At 37.9% G+C, this 20085-nt stretch overlaps 2 protein-coding genes across 3 annotated transcripts in view; both read left to right on the top strand.

Moving 5' to 3' along the window:
- Positions 1-6127, top strand: LOC120493545 (protein rolling stone). 2 transcript variants are annotated; one of them, XM_089134477.1, is made up of 6 exons: positions 1-172; positions 653-773; positions 1867-1923; positions 2227-2322; positions 2526-2748; positions 3796-6127. In XM_089134477.1, the coding sequence occupies exons 2-6, from the start codon at positions 768-770 to the stop codon at positions 4386-4388; spliced, it is 975 nt and encodes a 324-aa protein (XP_088990603.1). In that variant the 5' UTR covers positions 1-172; positions 653-767; the 3' UTR covers positions 4389-6127. The 2 variants fall into 2 exon arrangements, with proteins under 2 accessions (XP_088990603.1, XP_088990602.1); XM_089134476.1 differs by having other exon boundaries at positions 3793-6127.
- An 8334-nt stretch (positions 6128-14461) lies between these two features.
- The window catches only part of slc38a3b (solute carrier family 38 member 3b), a 57946-nt gene continuing 52322 nt past the window's right edge, over positions 14462-20085 (top strand). The window contains exon 1 of the mRNA XM_089134475.1: positions 14462-14614. The gene's annotated coding sequence lies outside the window, so the exon portion shown is untranslated. The remainder of the gene's footprint in view (positions 14615-20085) is intronic.

Here is a 20085-nt window from a genome sequence, read left to right as displayed (position 1 = left end):
GAGATTTTAATATATTTTTTTATTTTCTTTCTCCCAACTCAGCTGCTTCTCCTCGTTAGTCTTGCTGGTTTGTTTGTTTACATTTGCGAAGCTGTCAACATGGCCGCCACGTCCCAGAATGCAACACAGCGCCCAAGCCTCTCCTCAGTCATTCTCCATTCAGCATTCAACAGTTTAGTTGAGACTTTTCTTTTAACAGTTTTAAATTTGAGCTCTTTAATTCAATTATTACTAGTAAGAATTACTTTTACAGAGCTCTCTTATTCAATTCATTGTAACAATTCCAATTAGAGAGCTCTACAAATTAGTATTAGGCCTAGTCATATGTCTTCATTGACTTCCATTCATTTTTAATGACGGAGCTCTACAATTGAATTCTAATAAGAGAGCTTTCTAATTCAATTATTACTATTACAATTTGAGAGCTATTCAATTCAGTTGTTACTCGAAAGAATAAAATTGCAGCGTCTCACATCATCAGCGTCACTGAACGCAGATTGACAACAGAACCGGAAGACAATTCAATGCTGAATAAAGTCGTAGTTTTTGTTATTTTTGGACCAAAATGTATTTTTGATGCTTAAAAACATTGCAACTAACCCACTGATGTCACATGGACTACTTTGATGATGTTATTTCCTTTCTGAACAAGGACAGTATACCAGACGTACATTTCCAATGGAGGGACAGAAAACTCTCGGACTAAATCTAAAACTTCTTAAACTGTCTTCTGAAGATGGACGGAGGTCTTTCGGGCTTGGGACGACATGAGGGTGAGTCATTAATTACATCATTTTCATTTTTAGGTGAACTAACCCTTTATGGGTGATCAATAAGCCAAGATGATTTGGAGAAATACATTGATGATTGAAATACTTGATAGTCTAAGTAAATGTATTGACTTTTTTACTTGTAACAATGCAATCATTGATATAAAAAATTATATTTATACTACTAGTAAGAAATGATATCAACAATTGATTTTGAATGGCAGCCTAGGGTGACATTTCAAATGGCTTACCATAGGTGGCATACTGTGATACGTAGAAAACAACAAAATAAATGGGCTAAATATTAATAGTTAATGTGATCTCACCAAGAAGAACACGAAACAACATTCCAGTCAGATTTGAGGGATAGATTTTTAGTTAATGTCAAGTTTAGGCTTCTACAACATTTTTATTTACCTTTCATTTCCATCTGGTTTTAGGGATAAGTGATGGGTTAGGATTATTATATTATTTTTGGACAATGTTGTTCCAGCTCTATATGTTGATCCAGGAACATGTTTTACTTGGCAAATTAATGGTGACCAAATAATAATAATAAAAAAAAAAAATAATATAGTCATGAAAAACTGACCAAAATCATGGTGTATCCTACTTTAAAAAAATGCATTACCAATCAATACCATGCACTGCCACAAAACGTTAATCCAGTAACACTCATACAGTGTCCTTTTTAACACATTACATTTACTTAGTAATAGTAAAAACAGCATATTATGCAGTTACATGCAAATAACCCTGAGCCAAACCCAAATTCTAACCCTACATGTTGTTAATAATTGTTAATCAGTAGGAAATGTAAAATTAGACTAACAAGAACACCTTAAAATGTCAAATAAATGCAATGTCATCTTGACATTCAGCCACATCTCATAGACTCAGTGTTAATCTCATTGAGATGAATAAGAGATTCACTATTGCACCTTTTAGCTCCAGTAATTTCATTAAAATGTTTCACAATCAGTGCAGTGTGTGTCCCACACAGGACATGTGATGCATCTACATCAGTGTGCACTATCACAATCAGTGCAGTGTGTCTCCCACTGATGCATCTGCTTCAGTGTGTGTGTTTTTTCAGCCTCAGATTTCCTCAGGCTTCATTGTAGCTGTTCACAGTGGATGCATTCTTGCGAAGGTTAGTCAGAATCATCGTACGTTATTCATTCCTTAGCATGAGTTGTGTGAAACTCAAACTTTTACTAAGTAGATGCATGTAAGCCTATAATTTAACAGGGCAGGTCTGAATTGTTTGACAATCACATAATTACTTCAGACAGGAAAGACTTGTTTGTATACAAGGTGAAAGTCTTTTAAATAAAACAACTAATGCAGAAAAAATGTGGAGAATTTTTGCATTCATTAGTGACAATAAAATGAATTCCAAGCAAGCAGAGGCACTGAAGTGATTCAGAGGTATGTTTCTCTTTATTGGTGACAGATGGGTGCTAGTTGGACACACATCTGGAGGGAGGAGTTTAAAGTTCACAAACTCCACCTTATCGCTTCTAAACCAGAGCTTTTGCTTCAGCCACGGGTGAGTTTTGCAACATAGATGGTATGCTGCTGCTCCAAGGAGATCTACCACCCTTCTAGACCAGCTTGGATCAGCTAATGAACAAACTAGCCTGGAGTTAGAAACCATGTTAGATCTATCAGCAATGCAATGATGCTGAATGCATTAATGTCAATTTCAAGAATCCATTATAATGAGGAGTGAAATTTGTCTCTTGTTGCCAGTGGGATATTCCTCCATTGATGTGGCTTCTGTACAGAGGTTTTATGCTGGTCTACACCGTCAGCTGGTTGATCTACATGGCTCTTCTCTTCAACACACCTAAATTCCTCATTTATTTCAGCCATATCTCATACTGTCTCATGGTGATCTACTATCTGGTTGCTTTCTGTAATCTGGCCTGGGCTTTCTTGAAGGTCAGATGCTCCTCTCACAGAATGAAAAGAGGTAATGCACCACTGATCACTGATACCCAATTGATCTGAGAAAAGCACAATGGCCCCATGAAGCATCTGAACACACGGGGCTCAACTGAAATTACATGTGAGCTGTAAAAGCTATATAGGCGACCTCAACCACCCTGGGTTGGACCCATGTGCAGAAGGTTATGTAAGTCTGGAAGAACTGGAAGAAATGAAGGAAATTAACATTTGAACTCTCTCTCGTGAAGTTAGCATCACCATTTGAGATGCAAGAATCATACGTCTCTTTCCCGCTTCCCCCATTCCTTCTCTCTCATGTTGAGACCATCAAAAATCTGGTTTAATATGAATAATTATCATACAGTATTATGATATCACAGAGGAGGGTGTGTCTTCCAGGAAAATGGCATGCTGATTAGGGTTGGGTATCGTTTGAATTTGAACGATTCTGATTCCGGTTCCTAACGATTCTCGATTCCGATTCTTTTAAGAGGCAGGGTCAAAAAAGTTTAGCTAACCATGCTAACCAACGGTCTTTCTGAAGGAAATACTCCTTCGGTCACAAATTTTGCATTTTGCCGAGATTTCGTAATTTTTAGAAAAGTGAAGCCACACTTTGGACCGCTGACGTAAGGTACTCACGTTCGACTCGCGCGGTTATACCAACACTTTAGACGCTTCTTCGTTGGTGTTGTTCAGCGGTTTCTTCTTCCGCTCGGCGGACTGTGAATATCGAAACTAGGAATCGAAATTTGAACTTTTGAACGATTCCGGGAAAAAACGAAAAGTTAGTCCCGGTTCCAATCGATACTCGATTCTCGATACCCAACCCTACTGCTGATCCCAAAAGGTGTCCGCAAATTCCCATTGTTAGCAAGTGTTTTAATCGAAATGTCAGTGGCATTTTTTTGTCTCTAGATGCACGCCAGTAACGTTTATAAAAGCTACTTGGATGTCCTAATTAAACTAAGGCTTAATCCTGACTTAATCTAAGCCGTGTCTGTGAAACCAGAGCTAAATGTCATCTGCGTTCAAGTGCTTCATGCTTTAATGGAGTCCTTTTCTCCAGTAGGGGGCAGTAGTGAGTGCGAGACCCTCCTCTCTCCTCCGGTCGCTTCTCTCTGCCTGCAGTGGTTCCTGCATTCTTTGATGGGCTGCTCTTCTTTAACCGTCACCATAGTCTACTGGACCCTAATCCACACTTCGGACCAGGACACAGCCCTCAGCGTCCACATCCATGCCATCAACAGCATCCAGACCACCGTGGATCTGCTGTTGTCCTCTACACCCGTTCATCTCGGCCACCTCTTCTACGCTGCGCTGGCAGGAGTTCTTTATACCATATTTGTTGTTGTTTATTGGCTAATGGGCTGCACCAACCTGGATGGTAAACACTACATCTACAGCATTCTTGATTTCAGTGAGCGCCCTCTAGTGGCCACACTTTGCATTCTGGGAGTTTCTCTGCTTTGTTTACCATCCTGCCAGTTTGTGCTGTGGAACATGCAGTTGCTGAGGGAGTGGGTGGTGAGCAGGGAGAAAGTGAGGAGAATGGCTCTGAGGAGAGATGTTTGGTGGTGGGTGAAGGTGTCAGGAGCGACCTTTGACCTCGTGCCTTCAGTGGATCCAGCAGCCTCTGTGTTTGAGGCTAGACTACAGCCATAATGGAGGACTAGCAGTCACAGTCCATCACTCTCGTGATCTGGCCTGTCTGAATCTGAATTTTCCTATCTCGCAAACGCTCTCAACTCAAACACTCAAAGCTCTTCAGTGGACTTGACTCTGTTGATCCAAATGTGGTTGGTTGCTTGTTGAGATCTGAAATGCCCTCAAATACTTTGACATTTGCTTGAAGTGTTTACACTTTTCTTGGATATCAACCCACACTGTTAAAAAAGGAGAAAAAAGATATGTGGAATCTTATGGTAAATTTATTTCTGTGATTGCCAAACTGAATATTCAGCAGTTATGTTGATGTCAAGCACTAGATGTCAGCAGCGTCCTCTTAGAAATATAATTCAAGTCCACATTGAAATCTCAAATTCAAAATGTAATTTTAGTATTGAATGATTTTAACAAAGAAATTTGATGTGACATCAAAAAGAATGCTTGAGATTGTTCAGTTTAGGCTGATTTGTATATTAAGATTTTTTTTAACTAAAACGTTTTTTTTATTAAAGTAAAAAAGTAAGCATTTTGAGGACTTTTGAACCATATTATATATTTAAATAGTCATGGAAGACCACTTTTAGAGTTCAGAATTCAATTGGTCTTGGGTGAAGTCATAATTTGAGCATAAATTCTCATTACTGAAATATATTTCTGTATCTGCTTAATTTCTGGTTCACTTTTGAAAAAACTTTTGCTAATAATTTACTCACCCCCATGTCATCCAAGATGTCCATGTCATTCTTTCTTCAGGTGAAAAGAAATTAAGGTTTTTGATGAAAATATTCCAGCATTTTTCTCCATATAATGGACTTCAATGGGAACCAAACGGTTCAAGGTCCAAAAGACAGTTTCAGTGCAAACTTCAAACAGTGCAAAGGTCTTATCAAGTAAAACGATCACTCATTTTATAAATAAATAAAAAAGTTTAAGTTTTATAAGCTCAAATGGTCGCCTTGCTCTGTTCTGTGATGCGCTTTCGTGACTCTCCTGTTCGAACTCGTTCATCAAAATAAACAAATCTTTTTCCGAGTCATTTGGTTTATTCAACGAACGAATTGACTCGGAAAAAGATTTGTTCAGTTTGGACCTTGAACCGTTTGGTTCCCACTGAAGTCCATTATATGGACAAAATCCTGGAATGTTTTCATCAAAAACCTTAATTTCTTTTTGACTGAAGAAAGAATTTTTTATTTTTATTTAACCTTTGTTTAACCAGGTAAAATCCGATGAGAACAAGTTCTCATTTACAACTGCGACCTGGCCAAGACAAAGCGAAACAGTGCAGCGAAAAACAACAACACAGAGTTAGACATAGGAATAAATAAACATACGAAAATGACATGGAAAATGATATGGAAATGACATGGATGAGAATGACATGGATATCTTGGATGACATGGGGGTCAGTAAATAATCAGCAAAAGTTTTTTTTCAAAAGTGAACTACTCTTTTAATTATCATAGAAATTATATCATATATATATCATAACAAAACATTTAAATGGTTCTAAAATGTGACGCTGATGACAAGTTTCATGACTTGTATTTTAGATTAAGTTCTCTCAAGGTCAAAGCAAATGCATTTCTGATTGAATAGTTGAATGCATCAGTGTTTTCCCCTCGTCTGGTCTCATGAGGAGAAGTGTGGTGGAGTGGGACTGTGTGTGTGTGTGTGCTGTGCGGCACAATAACACTCATGCTGTGTTGAGAGGGGTCGTGGCAGCGGCACACAACAGTCTTTATCCTGAGTCACTCTTGCTGTTTTTGGTCTCTCATGTTTGGCATCATCGTGACCCGCAGTGAATCAAAGAGTTCAGTATCAATCTGAGTGATTCAGAGACTAGTCAGAGATGACGCTAGTGTGTGCATTTGTGTCATTCATATTATATCCCTGGACTTGTCATTATGCATGCTCCTGAAATTCCAATAAAAGTTCATATACATTAGGAATTATTGATTTCCCTTCACATGCAAAAAGATTTCTTCCTGACGTTCCCATTTGTAGTTTAGACACGGTTCTCTTGGCTTCCGAGTCCGTCTCTTGGGTTCTGTAACAAACTGCTTGTCTTGACTTGTTGTTATGCAGCCTTTACAAATTCACACATACTTCCCCAGTGTTTTTGAATTGGATCATTGTAATCAGGACACACACACACAATCATTTTTATCCCTTAACCGATAATTGATAACACAAGACTTCTATAAATAATTATTCTTTTGATGACATGTATTTTTGGGACGGAGCATGTTTATCACTCAGGGTTTGTTTTCCAGTGTTGATCATTTGAAGAGAGTCCCTTTAAAGAGCATTGATCTGTGGACCAAGGTCTGTGTACATGTGAGTTTGTTTTAGATGAGAGGTGTGGATGAGAGGTCAACTCTTTAGGAAAGCATCTGGTTTTGTTCGGTTCTACTCGTTCTACTTTCTTATTGTTGTTTTCTCTCAGTCTTGGATTGATTGGAAATGTCACTGATGATGAATGACACAACAAGGCTTGACCTCATGAAAGGACATTCAGCTATTGAACACCAAATAGAGATTGTCTTATAAAACAAACATTGTTCCAGATCCAGCCTTTGGCGCTGATTAGACTTTGGAGAATCCTTTTTTATTGTTGTTGGGAAAATTGTGAGAAAATATCTAAAGTTCTTCAGATTTGATGGTTTGATATAAGCTTTCTGTTGCAGTCATCGAGTGAGAGGTGTATTTACTCAAACTTTTTGAACTGACCTAGAAGCCCTCCAGATTTCCAAGAATCATATCGCTTAGTTTCCCATTTGACATTCATTTGTCCTATTTAGTGGTCTGATATGGATAGTTACATGTTTCTATAAAATACTGGATCTGCTTCCTGTCCATGTCACTAATGATAAAAGACATGATATAACAGTTGTGACACAAAACATCTGTTAGCTATTTGACAGCACTGAACCTATAGCTAGTTCTTCAAGCAGAAAGATGATCTCAAAATTCGGGTCAGTTGATGCATATACACTCTAAAAAAATGCTGGGTTGTTTCAACCCAAATTTGGGTCAAATATGGACCAACCCAAAAGTTGGTTTGAAAACGTAAAATTTTAACCCAACTTCAACTTTCACTTTCAGCTGTACATTTTTTAATTACGTTTTTAACCCAACATTTGGGTTTGTCCATATCTGACCCAAATTTGGGTTGAAACAACCCAGCATTTTTTAGAGTGTGATATCAAAATCAACTGGTGGCCGTATATCCGTTTCCTGTTTAGCATCTAAACTCTGGAACAGTATTCATTGCCTTGTTTGGAAAGCAGACACACTCCCTCAGTTTAAATCTAGACTAAAAACGCATCCTAACCTGGCATACGCAACGCATTATCACATTTCCATAATTCATATCTGTTGAACACTTTCCATAACACCCGATGTACTTGTAACAATCGTAAAAAGAATAGCATGTATGCTAATATCCTGAGGTTATCATTGTCAGTCGACCAGGGGTGCGTTTCCCCAAAAGCATCGTTAGCCAACTATGGTCGCAAGTTCCGTCGTTACCAATAGAGTTCAATTGAAATTGCGACCATAGTTTAGTTGGCTAACGATGCTTTCGGGAAATGCACCCCAGACCAGCGTCGTCTCCATTCTGGCGTGATGAATCTGATCTTCAAGTAAAAAAGACTGGATAAAGTATTTAAATGCTACTGATCCATAATCGGATTTCTGACTTGTGACGCAGCCTGGATCTTAATTACAGCATTGGCCAGAGGAGAACCGGCCCCCCGACTGAGGTTTACTGGCATAGTGGATAATGATTGGTTCTGACAACTTAAAAGTTAGCAGGTTCAAACCCCAGTAGGCTTTCTAATCTGAAGTTATACTGTGTTTCCTTCGCCATTCTCCACTTGCTTCAGGGAAACTGAACCTGATCTTTGTGCGTTGCATGTTTGTTACCTAAAGGCCCGTTCACACCAAGGACGATAACTATAACGATAAAGATAGTTGTGTAAAATCTAAATATAACAGAATAGGCTAGTAGAGAGTCAGTTTGAGTCAGTTTTTCCCAGGTGACGAATGATAAAACAATGACATCCAATCACTCAGATCCATCCTTCTGCCTGTTGCACAAATGTTGGTTTCACCAAATTGTTTTCAGTTTGGACTCTGTTTTCCTTGACCTTCCCATGCATTCCCATCACTGTGTGAGTCCACTGAGCTTGTGACGGAGACCCCGCTGAAGTTCGGCACATTGTTGTTTAATGAACTGTAAATTGACGAGAGATGCTGATTAATGAAGGTAAGCTTGTTAGTCCTTGTTGCTGCTGATTAGAGATGTCTGATTGTGTGATACGCTCATTAAATTTTGTGCTTTATGATTATTTCATTCTTCTAGATGCAGCTGGAGTCTCGATAATAGTAAGTTTAACTTCCATATACATAAACATAATTGAAACGCCCCCTTTTGGCCTCTCTGGCTGACAAAGAAGACTGACAAAGAAATAATTGTAATCTTGAGCCGATGACGTGATCCTCTCGCGTATGGGAAGTGTATTTAGAAACGTGCTGTTTTACATGCTGGGGACATTATCAGTGTTTTGTTGTGGGGATGTTAATAGGTTGTCCGGATTTTAAACAGGTCACCCAGTCAGGAGTCCATTTGAGCGTCCGCCCACCTTGCAAACAGTACGTTACGAATCAAACCTGTAACTCTAAGAAAAAATAGCCAGTTGCGAAATTAGTTTCACAATCAAAGGAGGGGATGGACTGTGTTGGTCAAAAGTTCTTCTCCAAACCTGAAAGAGCTGCATTTTACAGACTGATGCTGAGCACAGAAGATCTTTGTTGATCCTAGAACAACAATCTAATCAACTGATCGAATATGAGGCACACGAACAGGCTTTGGACAGGAACGTTCTTCCAGGATCAACAAGATATGTTGATTCTGGAACGTCATGTCTTAATCGGCAAAATCACAAATCTATGTTAGATAGATAGATAGATAGATAGATAGATAGATAGATAGATAGATAGATAGATAGATAGATAGATAGATAGATAGATAGATAGATAGATAGATAGACAGATCGACAGACCGACAGACGGACGGACGGACGGACGGACGGACGGACGGACGGACGGACGGACGGACGGACGGACGGACGGACGGACGGACGGACGGACGGACGGACGGACGGACGGACGGACGGACGGACGGACAGATAGATAGATAGATAGATAGATAGATAGATAGATAGATAGATAGATGTTTTTCATTTTCTCTGCTGTGGTTTCTCTCCAGTATATCTGAGTGATGGCACTGGCACAGGTTTGATAACGCAGTTAGGAGCTCGGCCAAAATCAATGAACGCCTTGCCATTAAAATAAGCCAGCCACCCGACAATACATCGCCATGGTTACACTCTGCACAGCACTGGGATAGGGCAGGTGAAGGATAACATGACACTATATACAGACATGATTTGATGCATTTGTGGTTCTCGACCTCGGTCACAATCCTCATGATATTTAGGAAGACGAGTTTCCTCCAGCCTGCACACCTCAGTTGAATACACATGAACCTGCTGAATCTGTGAGGAAGAGGAGGTCAGCATTAATATGATGAGGTGCTATTAGGTTTCCTGTAGGGAGATTGGATTTTACGTAAGGTGATCATTTTGTCTAAGAAAAATAATCTATTTGTTGCATCACAGAAGAAAAAAAGTGTTGACATCAGTAGATGTTTCAAAACGGCACAAATGTACCAGCACTGAGTAAACCAACATGTGTTTTTGGTTGACTAATGACACATCAGACTTGCAATACATTGACAGAACGTGCTGTCCGTATCTGAAATTGACTGCAACAGTCTTCGCTCTCTCCCATCAGTATACACTCCCCTGAAGGATTATTAGGAACACCTGTTCAATTTCTCATTAATGCAATTATCAAATCAACCAATCACATGGCAGTTGCTTCAATGCATTTAGGGGTGTGGTTCTGGTCGAGTCAATCTCCTGAACTCCAAACTGAATGTCAGAATGGGAAAGAAAGGTGATTTAAGCAATTTTGAGCGTGGCATGGTTGTTGGTGTCTGAGTATTTCACAATCTGCTCAGTTACTGGGATTTTCACACACAACCATTTCTAGGGTTTACAAAGAATGGAGTGAAAAGGGAAAAACGTCCAGTATGCGGCAGTCCTGTGGGAGAAAATGCCTTGTTTATGCTCGAGGTCAGAGGAGAATGGGCCGACTGATTCAAGCTGATAGAAGAGCAACTTTGACTGAAATAACCACTCGTTACAACCGAGGTATGCAGCAAAGCATTTGTGAAGCCACAACACGCACAACCTTGAGGCGGATGGGCTACAACAGCAGAAGACCCCACCGGGTACCACTCATCTCCACTACAAATAAGAAAAAGAGGCTACAATTTGCAAGAGCTCACCAAAATTGGACAGTTGTCTTGATTTCTGTTGAGGTATTCAGATGGTAGAGTCAGAATTTGGCGTAAACAGAATGAGAACATGGATCCATCATGCCTTGTTCCCACTGTGCAGGCTGGTGGTGGTGGTGTAATGGTGTGGGGGATGTTTTCTTGGCACACTTTAGGCCCTTTTGTGCCAATTGGTCATCGTTTAAATGCAACGGCCTACCTGAGCATTGTTTCTGGCCATGTCCATCCCTTTATGGCCACCATGTCCCCATCGTCTGATGGCTACTTCCAGCAGGATAATGCACCATGTCACAAAGCTCGAATCATTTCAAATTGGTTTCTTGGATATGACAATGAGTTGACTGTACTAAAATGGCCGCCACAGTCACCAGATCTCAACCCAATGGGCTATATGCACGCATAAGTTCCGCATTTGACGCAAGGATGCTCGTCTATTTCCGGTTGTGTAGATTAAAGCGGAGGAAAACTGGAGAAAACGGGATTATGGCAGAGTCTTCAATATTTACTGTCCTCCCGTCTTTGAAACGAAACGTACATACGTTTAGATGTAATTTTATATACAGTTATGTTTATTTGATATAATTTTAAAAAGAAGCATAAACACAACGAGGGGTGTCTGTTTTATCTGTTTTTGTGACTAACGTTTCATTAGTATAACCATGGAGTATAAAATTCAATATAAATTCTTGCTATTGCATTGGACTCTATGATCGGCAGAAGTTATCGAGCATCCCTAATGCTTCACCGGAAATACCGCCGTGCATAGAGCCCATAGAGCATCTTTGGGATGTGGTGGAACGGGAGCTTCATCCCACAAATCTCCATCAACTGCAAGATGCGATCCTATCAATATGGGCCAACATTTCTAAAGAATGCTTTCAGCACCTTGTTGAATCAATGCCACGTACAATTAAGGCAGTTCTGAAGGCAAAAGGGGGTCAAACACAGTATTAGTATGAGACTCATCCAGTCTTCTGGCCGAGGACCTGCAGTGAGGCTCGGCTGTAGAGTCAGGAGGGCACGTTTACCCTCAGATTTACACACGGAAACATTCCATTAAAGTCATTAGTCTGGTCGAGCGGAACTGTGCAGTGCTTTTGACAGCACTGGCAGATGCTAATTTACCGCTCGCTGTGACACACAGCAAAAGCCAGTGTGTTGTTTTCTGTGATGGAAAGGCGGCTGCTCAGTCCTCCATTCGTGGGAACGGTGAGGAACACAGGCTCATTGGGAAAACGTAGGCCTACCTGTGTCAACAATTTGCAAAAAGCTATATCAATACATACAGAAATGCAGAGGTGTCAAAAGTATTCACATTCATTACTCAAGTAGAAGTATAGATATTAGGGTTTTAAAAAACTTCTGTAGAAGTTGAATTATCAACTCAAGCTTTTTTCCTCAAGAAAAAGTGTAAAAGTACTGGTTTCAAATCTACTTAAACTATCAAAGTTCAAAGAGTTTATTGTCGTATGCACAGACAGAAAGCATGTTTCCTTGTACAATGAAATTCTTACTTTGCCGTCCACGTAAAATGTCGTACAATAAATACAATGTCATACAAAAATAAATAACAGGAGGAAGAATTTCTTAGTAAATATCTTAAAAAAAGCAATAGAAAACAAGGTAAAATTGCAGTTGAATAGAGTTAAACAGTTACGACCACACTGTAAAAAAAAATATTTTCAAGATTTGTTATCACAACATTTTTCCTTTTGTCAAATCAACTTAAATAATTTATTTCTTGTGATTAAACCAATCTCCTTCATTGTATTAACTCACTTTTTCCAGTTCAATCAACTTAAAATTTTAAGGCAACTAGGTTACTTACTTTTTTAAGTTAAACCAACAATACTTTTTTACAGTGGCAAACTCCTATCCGACTGTTTAGGAGTCTAATGGCAGAAGGGAAAAAAGAGTTCGTCAATCTTGAGGCCCTGCATTTCACACTTCTATACCTCTGTCCTGAGGGTTGGAGGGGTCTCCTCCTGGAAGATGGAAACCATAGGTATCCATAATAAAGGCTAGAAGTCTCGTCCGCGCTGCTGGCCAATGGAGGTCGACGTCCGCACCTGGCGGCCATCTTGTCACAGGCTTGTAACATTTTGTTTTAATGGTGAATGTACTTTTTAAATAACCATAACTTGCTCAATTTTCTACTGATTTTCAAACGGTTTGGTTTGTTAAAAACGTCAGAGATGTAGTTATGACACTGCATACTTATGAATAATAAGTGTATAAATAAATAATCATCCAGAATTATAGCCACGTTAATAAAATTTGTAAGAAACCAAACCAAACCTTGATTGTAAATCCGTCAATACTTCAACGAGACAAGAATATTTGTGTTCATGCTGATCACTTATCTTACATCAGCTTGCCTGTGACAAGATGGCCGCCGGGGGTGACGATAGAAACTCCGCCATAAGACATGCATCTAGCCTTTATTATGGATATATATGATGGAAACAGCTCTTCTGGTGAAATCATGGTGGCAGTGTTGTTTCAGTATTATTTATAGCATTTTTTTAGAACAGTAACAACAATAGTGGTAAGTTTTGCGCAGTTAAGCATGACTGAAATTCTTCAGAAAGTAGAAATAATGTTTAGCATAATCATTAATAATCTTTATTAAGTAACAGGTCAATAACATTTATACAGCACTGCATGTATGTGGATTTAGCAGACAGCCAATGGTTTCTCTCCCATGGCGTTCACACACTGCTAAATTCAGGTGGCATTCCATGGCACAAATAGATGGAGTGTTGGTGAACAGCTGCAGTGGCGGAGGTCTATCCATCTAACCTCCGCTGACCCCAGACACTCACGTACACACACACTTCCAGCACTATATTTAAACCTAATGGAGACAACAGGAGACTGGAAATCTGCTGAAAGCCAGTAGAATGGATCATCCCTATCTAATGTGAAAATGGACACTCATTCACACACACATAGAGGGACAGACGAGGGTTTGGGGCGCATTGGCAATATTCTCAGCTCTAAAAACACTTTTGTAATGTACTTTAGGGTCCTGATTGATTTGATAATGTTGTGCTGTTTAATAACTACAGTTTTATAATATAATTAAATTGAATTGTTATTTAATTGTATTAGTTGTTTTATTTGATATTTTTATTTCATTTTAAACAATTATTATTTTTATTTTGTCATTTTATTTTATTGTAATTGTTTTAAATAAGAGTCCTCTGAGAATCCAGTAGCCTATGACTAGAATAAGAAAAACTAGGATTCAGATGAAATCAAATAAGCTACTTTTTAAACTTTGACCATGTAATGTTTTACTTTCATCATTTAACTGACTAACTCACTAACTAGCCTACTCTATAATTGATGTACTAAATGGTAAATTGTATTAATTTAAGGGTTGAAACTTAGAGATGTACAATATTGTTATACAGTGTTCTTATTTTACTTCTCATAATTATTTTATTTGAGTGTTTCCAGTTTTCTTTTATCATGTAGGCCTATCCATATTTTTTCCTCTCTTCATCGATCTCTTGGAAGAAGTGGGAGGGGCCACTGGCGGGTCTCGTCGGCTGCTATTGGACGAGCTCCACAGAAGGCGGGACCCAAACAACCCCCACTACTCATCATGCAGCCTTCACCAATTCACTTCATTTTTCTCAAGGCGCTTTGTCTCTATTGTGATCAAACCACACGAGGTGAAGAACCACAGGAACATAAAGCTTCCGAAACACTGGAAACTTAAACCGAAAACATCATTTTTCATTATAGTCGCAAAGATCTTTAGATCAGGAGCTCATTGACTACAGTAAGTAATACAATGTGTGATCTATTCTTTATTTTTTTATTTATTTTTTTCTAAAGTTGGCTAGCCTACTTTTGAGATGCATAATCTGTAAGATTAAAAAACGAAAATAAGTGAATGAAAATACTTCGGTTAATTTTAATTGTTGTGGAAAATGGACAATTTGTGAATATTTAAGTTATTATTTACTCAAATGTAACGATTTTGATTCCCTTTGTGATTGTCCTGAGGAGACTTTTATTATAGCTATGCTAAGTATATGTTTAGCTTCTTTAATTTACTTTGAATATGGATCAGTGACGTCACGTTGTTGTTGTTTTTTTTTGTCCAGATATAACGTTATTGCTATTCAGAAATAAAAGAATAAGTTCATACAATGTCTTGAATGCACACCTCTTATGATGAACATGCTGTCATTTTCTGATTTAAACTGAATTATATACTTGTGTGTTGTCTTAAATGTTAAAAAAGCTTAATTAGCTTAATTTAAAAGGTAAAGTTAATTAAAAATAATATAAATACGAGTAGTTTGGCAATGATATTAATGAATCTTATTATTAGTGATAATATTAATAAATAAATAAAACAGACTTTGGCTAATTTGTTAGTAATGTATTGCTGTCCTCATTGAAGCACATTAAGAGTCTAAGGTGCGTTCTCCTTGACTGATTAAGACTTATAATTAAGGCCAATCCTTTTTATTAGTGTTGAAAATGATGTGTATACAGATGCAAAAGCTAACACTTATTTGCATGTTATATTCCATATCTGCTGCATTGTTTTATCAGGATCTCTTACCACTTGTAGTTACCTCTCCAAATGGGGTTTGTCAGCTTAAGAGAGTGTATGGGTTTTATTTAGTTTATGGCGGTGTATTGAATATTGGCATGCCAGATGGCGTGTAAGGATGTCATCCCTGAATCTCTGGGTTCTCTGGACCTTATGCACATCAGTCAGGGAATGGGGGGGTCAGAGGTCAGGGAGAAAGTGAGAAATCCCCTTTGAGTTGATCAGCAGAATGGTTGGGACATGTTAGATGGACAGTTGTGCAAACCTCAAAGCTATCACAAGCTGACTAAAACTGTCACAAAAGTCAGATTAGAGTTCATTTTATATTGGATTAATGGATGGGGCAATACAGTGTGACGCACATCGAATGTGAATGGACATTAACGACCAATCAATAGTTGACACGGTAGCCGATATCAGAAGAGTTGTGTGACCATGTGATGAGGCAAAAATCTGTGTTTCAGTGAACTTCATATGGAGACCTTTGCAATCAATGAACATGAGTAAACAAGAATGTCCCAGAATTTTCTCGAGACAAAACGTGACATCAGCCTGACCAATCATATCCCTTCCTCAAACTTTGTCCTGGATGTAAACGTTTGCATCCAGTGAGGTCAGAGCTTGTGAGTTGGTGCTGACAGATGAGAGGTCACTGACCTCAAGCCCAAGGCCAGAGATGAGCGTATGATTTTGTAGGATTGCAGTCTATTTGAGTGAGGAGTTCATTTATGTTGCTGGTACTCTGTTTGCTTGAGTCTGACATTTGTATTGATGCTTTTGAGTCACAGGACCAAGATCACATGTGAATTTGTTGAATTCTCAGTCTTGTTCGTACATTTTTGTATAATCTGCTTACGTCCCACTGATGGTTAGGTTTAGGGGTGGACATTCATCTTTCTTTTGTTTCCATACAAATTACATTTTATGAATTCATACAAAATCACCTCCTTGTAATTAAATTTTTTTATCGTTAAAATAAAAACGGTAATTGCGACTTTGTATGAGTTTATTTCTCACAATTGCGAGATATAAAGTCGCAATTGCCTGTTATAAAGTCAGAATTGCAAGATGTAAAGGCAGAATTGATTGATATAAAGTCACAATTGTGTGTTGTAAAGTCAGAATTGTGAGATATAATGGCAGAATTGATTGATATAGTCGCAATTGTGTGTTAAGTCAGAATTGTGAGATATAAACTATTCTGAGGTTAAAAAAGCTTTTTTCCCCTTAGAATTGGCCTGATAACTCACAATTGTGAGTTTATTACTCACAATTCTGAGAAAAGAAGTCCGAATTTCGAGATATAAACTCGCAATTATGTGTTATAAAGTCAGAATTGCAAGATGTAAACTCGCAAATGTGAGAAAAAAAGTCAGAATTGTGATGTTTAAAATCTCAATTCTGTTTTTTTTCTCACATTTGCAACTTTATTTCTCAGAATTGCGACTTTATTTCTCACAATTCTGACTTCATATCTCGCAACTGTGAGATATAAAGTCGAAATTGCGTGTTGTACAGTCGCAATTGCGTGTTATAAAGTCAGAATTGTGAGATATTGTCAGAATTGATTGATATAGAGTCGCAATTGTGTGTTATAAATTCAGAATTGTGAGATATAAAGTCGAAATTGCGTATTTTAAAGCCAGAATTGTGAGATATAAACTATTCTGAGGGTAAAAAAAAGCTTTTTCCCCCTTAGAATTGGCCTGATAACTCGCAATTGTGAGTTTATATCTTACAATTCTGAGAAAAGAAGTCAGAATTTCGAGATATAGACTCGTAATTATGTGTTATAAAATCAGAATTGCGACTTTATTTCCTACAATTCTGACTTCATATCTCGCAATTGTGAGATAAATAGTCGCAATTATTTTTTTTATTATTTTTTTAATTCAATGGTGGACACAAGCTTCCGTTGGATATATCGCGTTGGATATATTTCTTAGGAATTGATTGGATTTTGAAAAGTGGGTGTTATACCAGAATCCAGACAGGTGGATACAGTGAGTTGATAGACGGATAGAAACAATTAGACAGACAGAGTACGTCACTGATCTTTATCGGTAAAATAAACCTCAGTTGGCAGTCTGGTGAAGAGCAATCATTGCTCAGGTCCTTTTAACCTCAAAGAGGTTGAATCAATCCCGTCAAATGTGTGCCAAACATGGTATAAGCCTGCTATTAGTACCTTGGAGCTAATATCACGTTGCTATAGCGCTTTATTCAACACAGATCATTATTCAACAGCAGCTTTAAAACGAAAATAGTGTCGTTGTTCAACTGAAGTCAGTTCAGTGTTGATTCAGTTAAAGATCGATTTTTACATTAGTTCATATTTTCATCTATGAGCAGTTCTGCAGAAAAACAGTGATGTCATCATCCAGTTCAGCTCAGTTGTCATCCAATAGTTTCTGTCAAATCAGTAAAACTGTTGAATATGAAGTGTCCGGTGTCCGGCGACAGTATCATAGTAGCACCACATTATTTATTTTTATGGTGTACAGTTACCAAGTGTTTGGTGTGGTTAACATCAGGACTAGGAGGACTTTATATGAACCTCAGTGTTCATGTAAAGCGGTGGGCTGGTGGCTTCTTGGCACACAAACTGACACATGGTGAACCTCAGGCTCGCTCATAAAGAGAAGAATGAATGTAGATGTGCTGAAACACTTGCGTTAGATTGCTTTTTAAAATAGTTTAAAAAAAGCAAAGTTTGGTTTGTTGTGGTGAATTTAAAACCACAATATTGTGCAATGCGAAACGTTCCTCTTTGAATGTTGAATTACTTTAGATAGGACCGATTTAAAGGTACAGAGTTATTAATCTGACGCTCACAGCAGGAGGCATTTCATCTCAGGTTGTCAATTAAATGTGATTCACTGTTTGGGAAACAGTTCAGCCTGCCAGTGCCTAATTAAAAGCTCCCTTGTGCAAGCGTGAGTTTAATTGACATTATCCACATTCAAATGGTTTCCTAAACTCATCATCACCACGGCCAAATCACGTTCAATAGCTTGATGTCCACAGCTACACTTGCTGCCCAACCATGCACAACCTGTTAAGCATTTTAAGTGGTTGAAGCCTGTTATCTGCCTCCTGCACCCCCCCCCCCCCCCACAAAATTACATTGTTAATCACACATTTGATTCTTACAGTAAAAGTCAATTTCAATAGGTTTGTGGGTGATGTTATTTAAAAGTTAAACTTTATTTAAAAGTTATTTTCATACTTTTAAAATATTTGATGTAATATTTAATTTGATTAAAAAAATAATATAAAATATTTCAAGTGTGTGTGTGTGTGCGTTACATTTATAAAACAGTTTATTTTATAAAAACAGTTTTATAATAAAATAAAAGTATAATTAATGTCAAATTTAAAAGGCATATATATGTAAATCTAAAAACATGTATTAAATTTAATATATGTTATTATATATGTACGTTTATATATGAAAAAGAATGTAAGAAACATTTGTATTCCTAGTTCTATAAAAATGTTTCTTACATTTCTGTTCATAAATTCTCATCATTTATCCCTAGAAAAGTCCTCAGGGAAAAATCATGATGGTGGGACCATGTTCAAGCCCAAAATGATTTCAGATGAGTCATACTTGCTCTACTGTTCAAAAGGGAACATCTAAACATGGTCTGTTCTGCATGTAAACCTACCGCTTCAGGAGCTGAGCCTGCCGACCAATCAGAGCAGAGGTTGTGTTCACTCTACTACTGACATCAAGTTTTTAAGAACATGTAACAAACTGGGCAGGGCAGACTTGTAAATAAAGATCCAGACCCATAACATTTGCTCTTGGTCTGTGGGAAAAAGCATTTGACTAGAGGGAAAAAAAAAGAATAATAAATTCACTTTGTATATGTCATGAATTTGGCTATAGTTAATCTCGTCCTGTTTCTTGACCCTAGCTTGAGGTGTTGGTCAGTGTAATGTCTTTATTATTGTGAATGTAAAGCCCTTTTGAGAAGGCAGCACATTGTTGAATGTACATCAAGGACAGTGCATTGTGTGAAAGGGAGGATAAAAAAGACAAAAGCGTGATAGAACTTAATACTGCGCTTTACACCCGAGTTATCGTATTTTGTTAATCTTGAAAAGTAGTTAGTCCTTGTATATTAACCCAATAAATGCCTTTTATCCACTTTGTTACTGTGTATTGCTAATGCTAAGTATTAATATGCACTTGTTGACCATCCTGTGTCTATCAAAAATTTGGAGGTAAATTTATCAGATCTGACATATTTAATAACCTTGAGCTCAATCTTTGCGGGTCAAATATTGCATTAAGATGTGTCAAAGGAGTAGTTCACTTTTTAAAAAAACTTTTGCTGATAATTTACTCACCCCCATGTCATTCTTTCTTCATTCGAAAAGAAATTAAAACATTCCAGGATTTTTCTCCATATAATGGACTTCAATGGGGTCCAAACGGTTTAAGATCCAAATGAGAATTTCAGTCCTGTTCATCAAAATGAACGAATCCTTTTTCGAGTCATTTGCTTCATTCGACGAACGAAATGAACAAAATGACTCTTTTGATGAACAGGAGAGCCACGAACGCGCAACAGAGCAGAGCAAGGCGAGCATTTGAGCTTATAAAACGTAAAAAAATGTTATTTATTTTTTAAATGAGCGATCGTTTTGCTTGATAAGACCCTTATTCATCGTCT

This window comes from Pimephales promelas, chromosome 8 (assembly GCF_988280905.1).
Source record: "Pimephales promelas chromosome 8, fPimPro1.hap1.1, whole genome shotgun sequence".
Lineage (NCBI taxonomy): Eukaryota > Metazoa > Chordata > Actinopteri > Cypriniformes > Leuciscidae > Pimephales > Pimephales promelas.
Note: the sequence above shows the minus strand (reverse complement) of the source record. Positions and strands in the feature narration are given on the sequence as shown.

Coding starts and splice junctions, on each gene's coding strand:
- LOC120493545 (XM_089134476.1), top strand. Junction 2,323..2,525: donor AGCTTTTGCTTCAGCCACGG/GTGAGTTTTGCA, acceptor TCTTGTTGCCAG/TGGGATATTCCTCCATTGAT. Junction 2,749..3,792: donor CTCTCACAGAATGAAAAGAG/GTAATGCACCAC, acceptor CCTTTTCTCCAG/TAGGGGGCAGTAGTGAGTGC.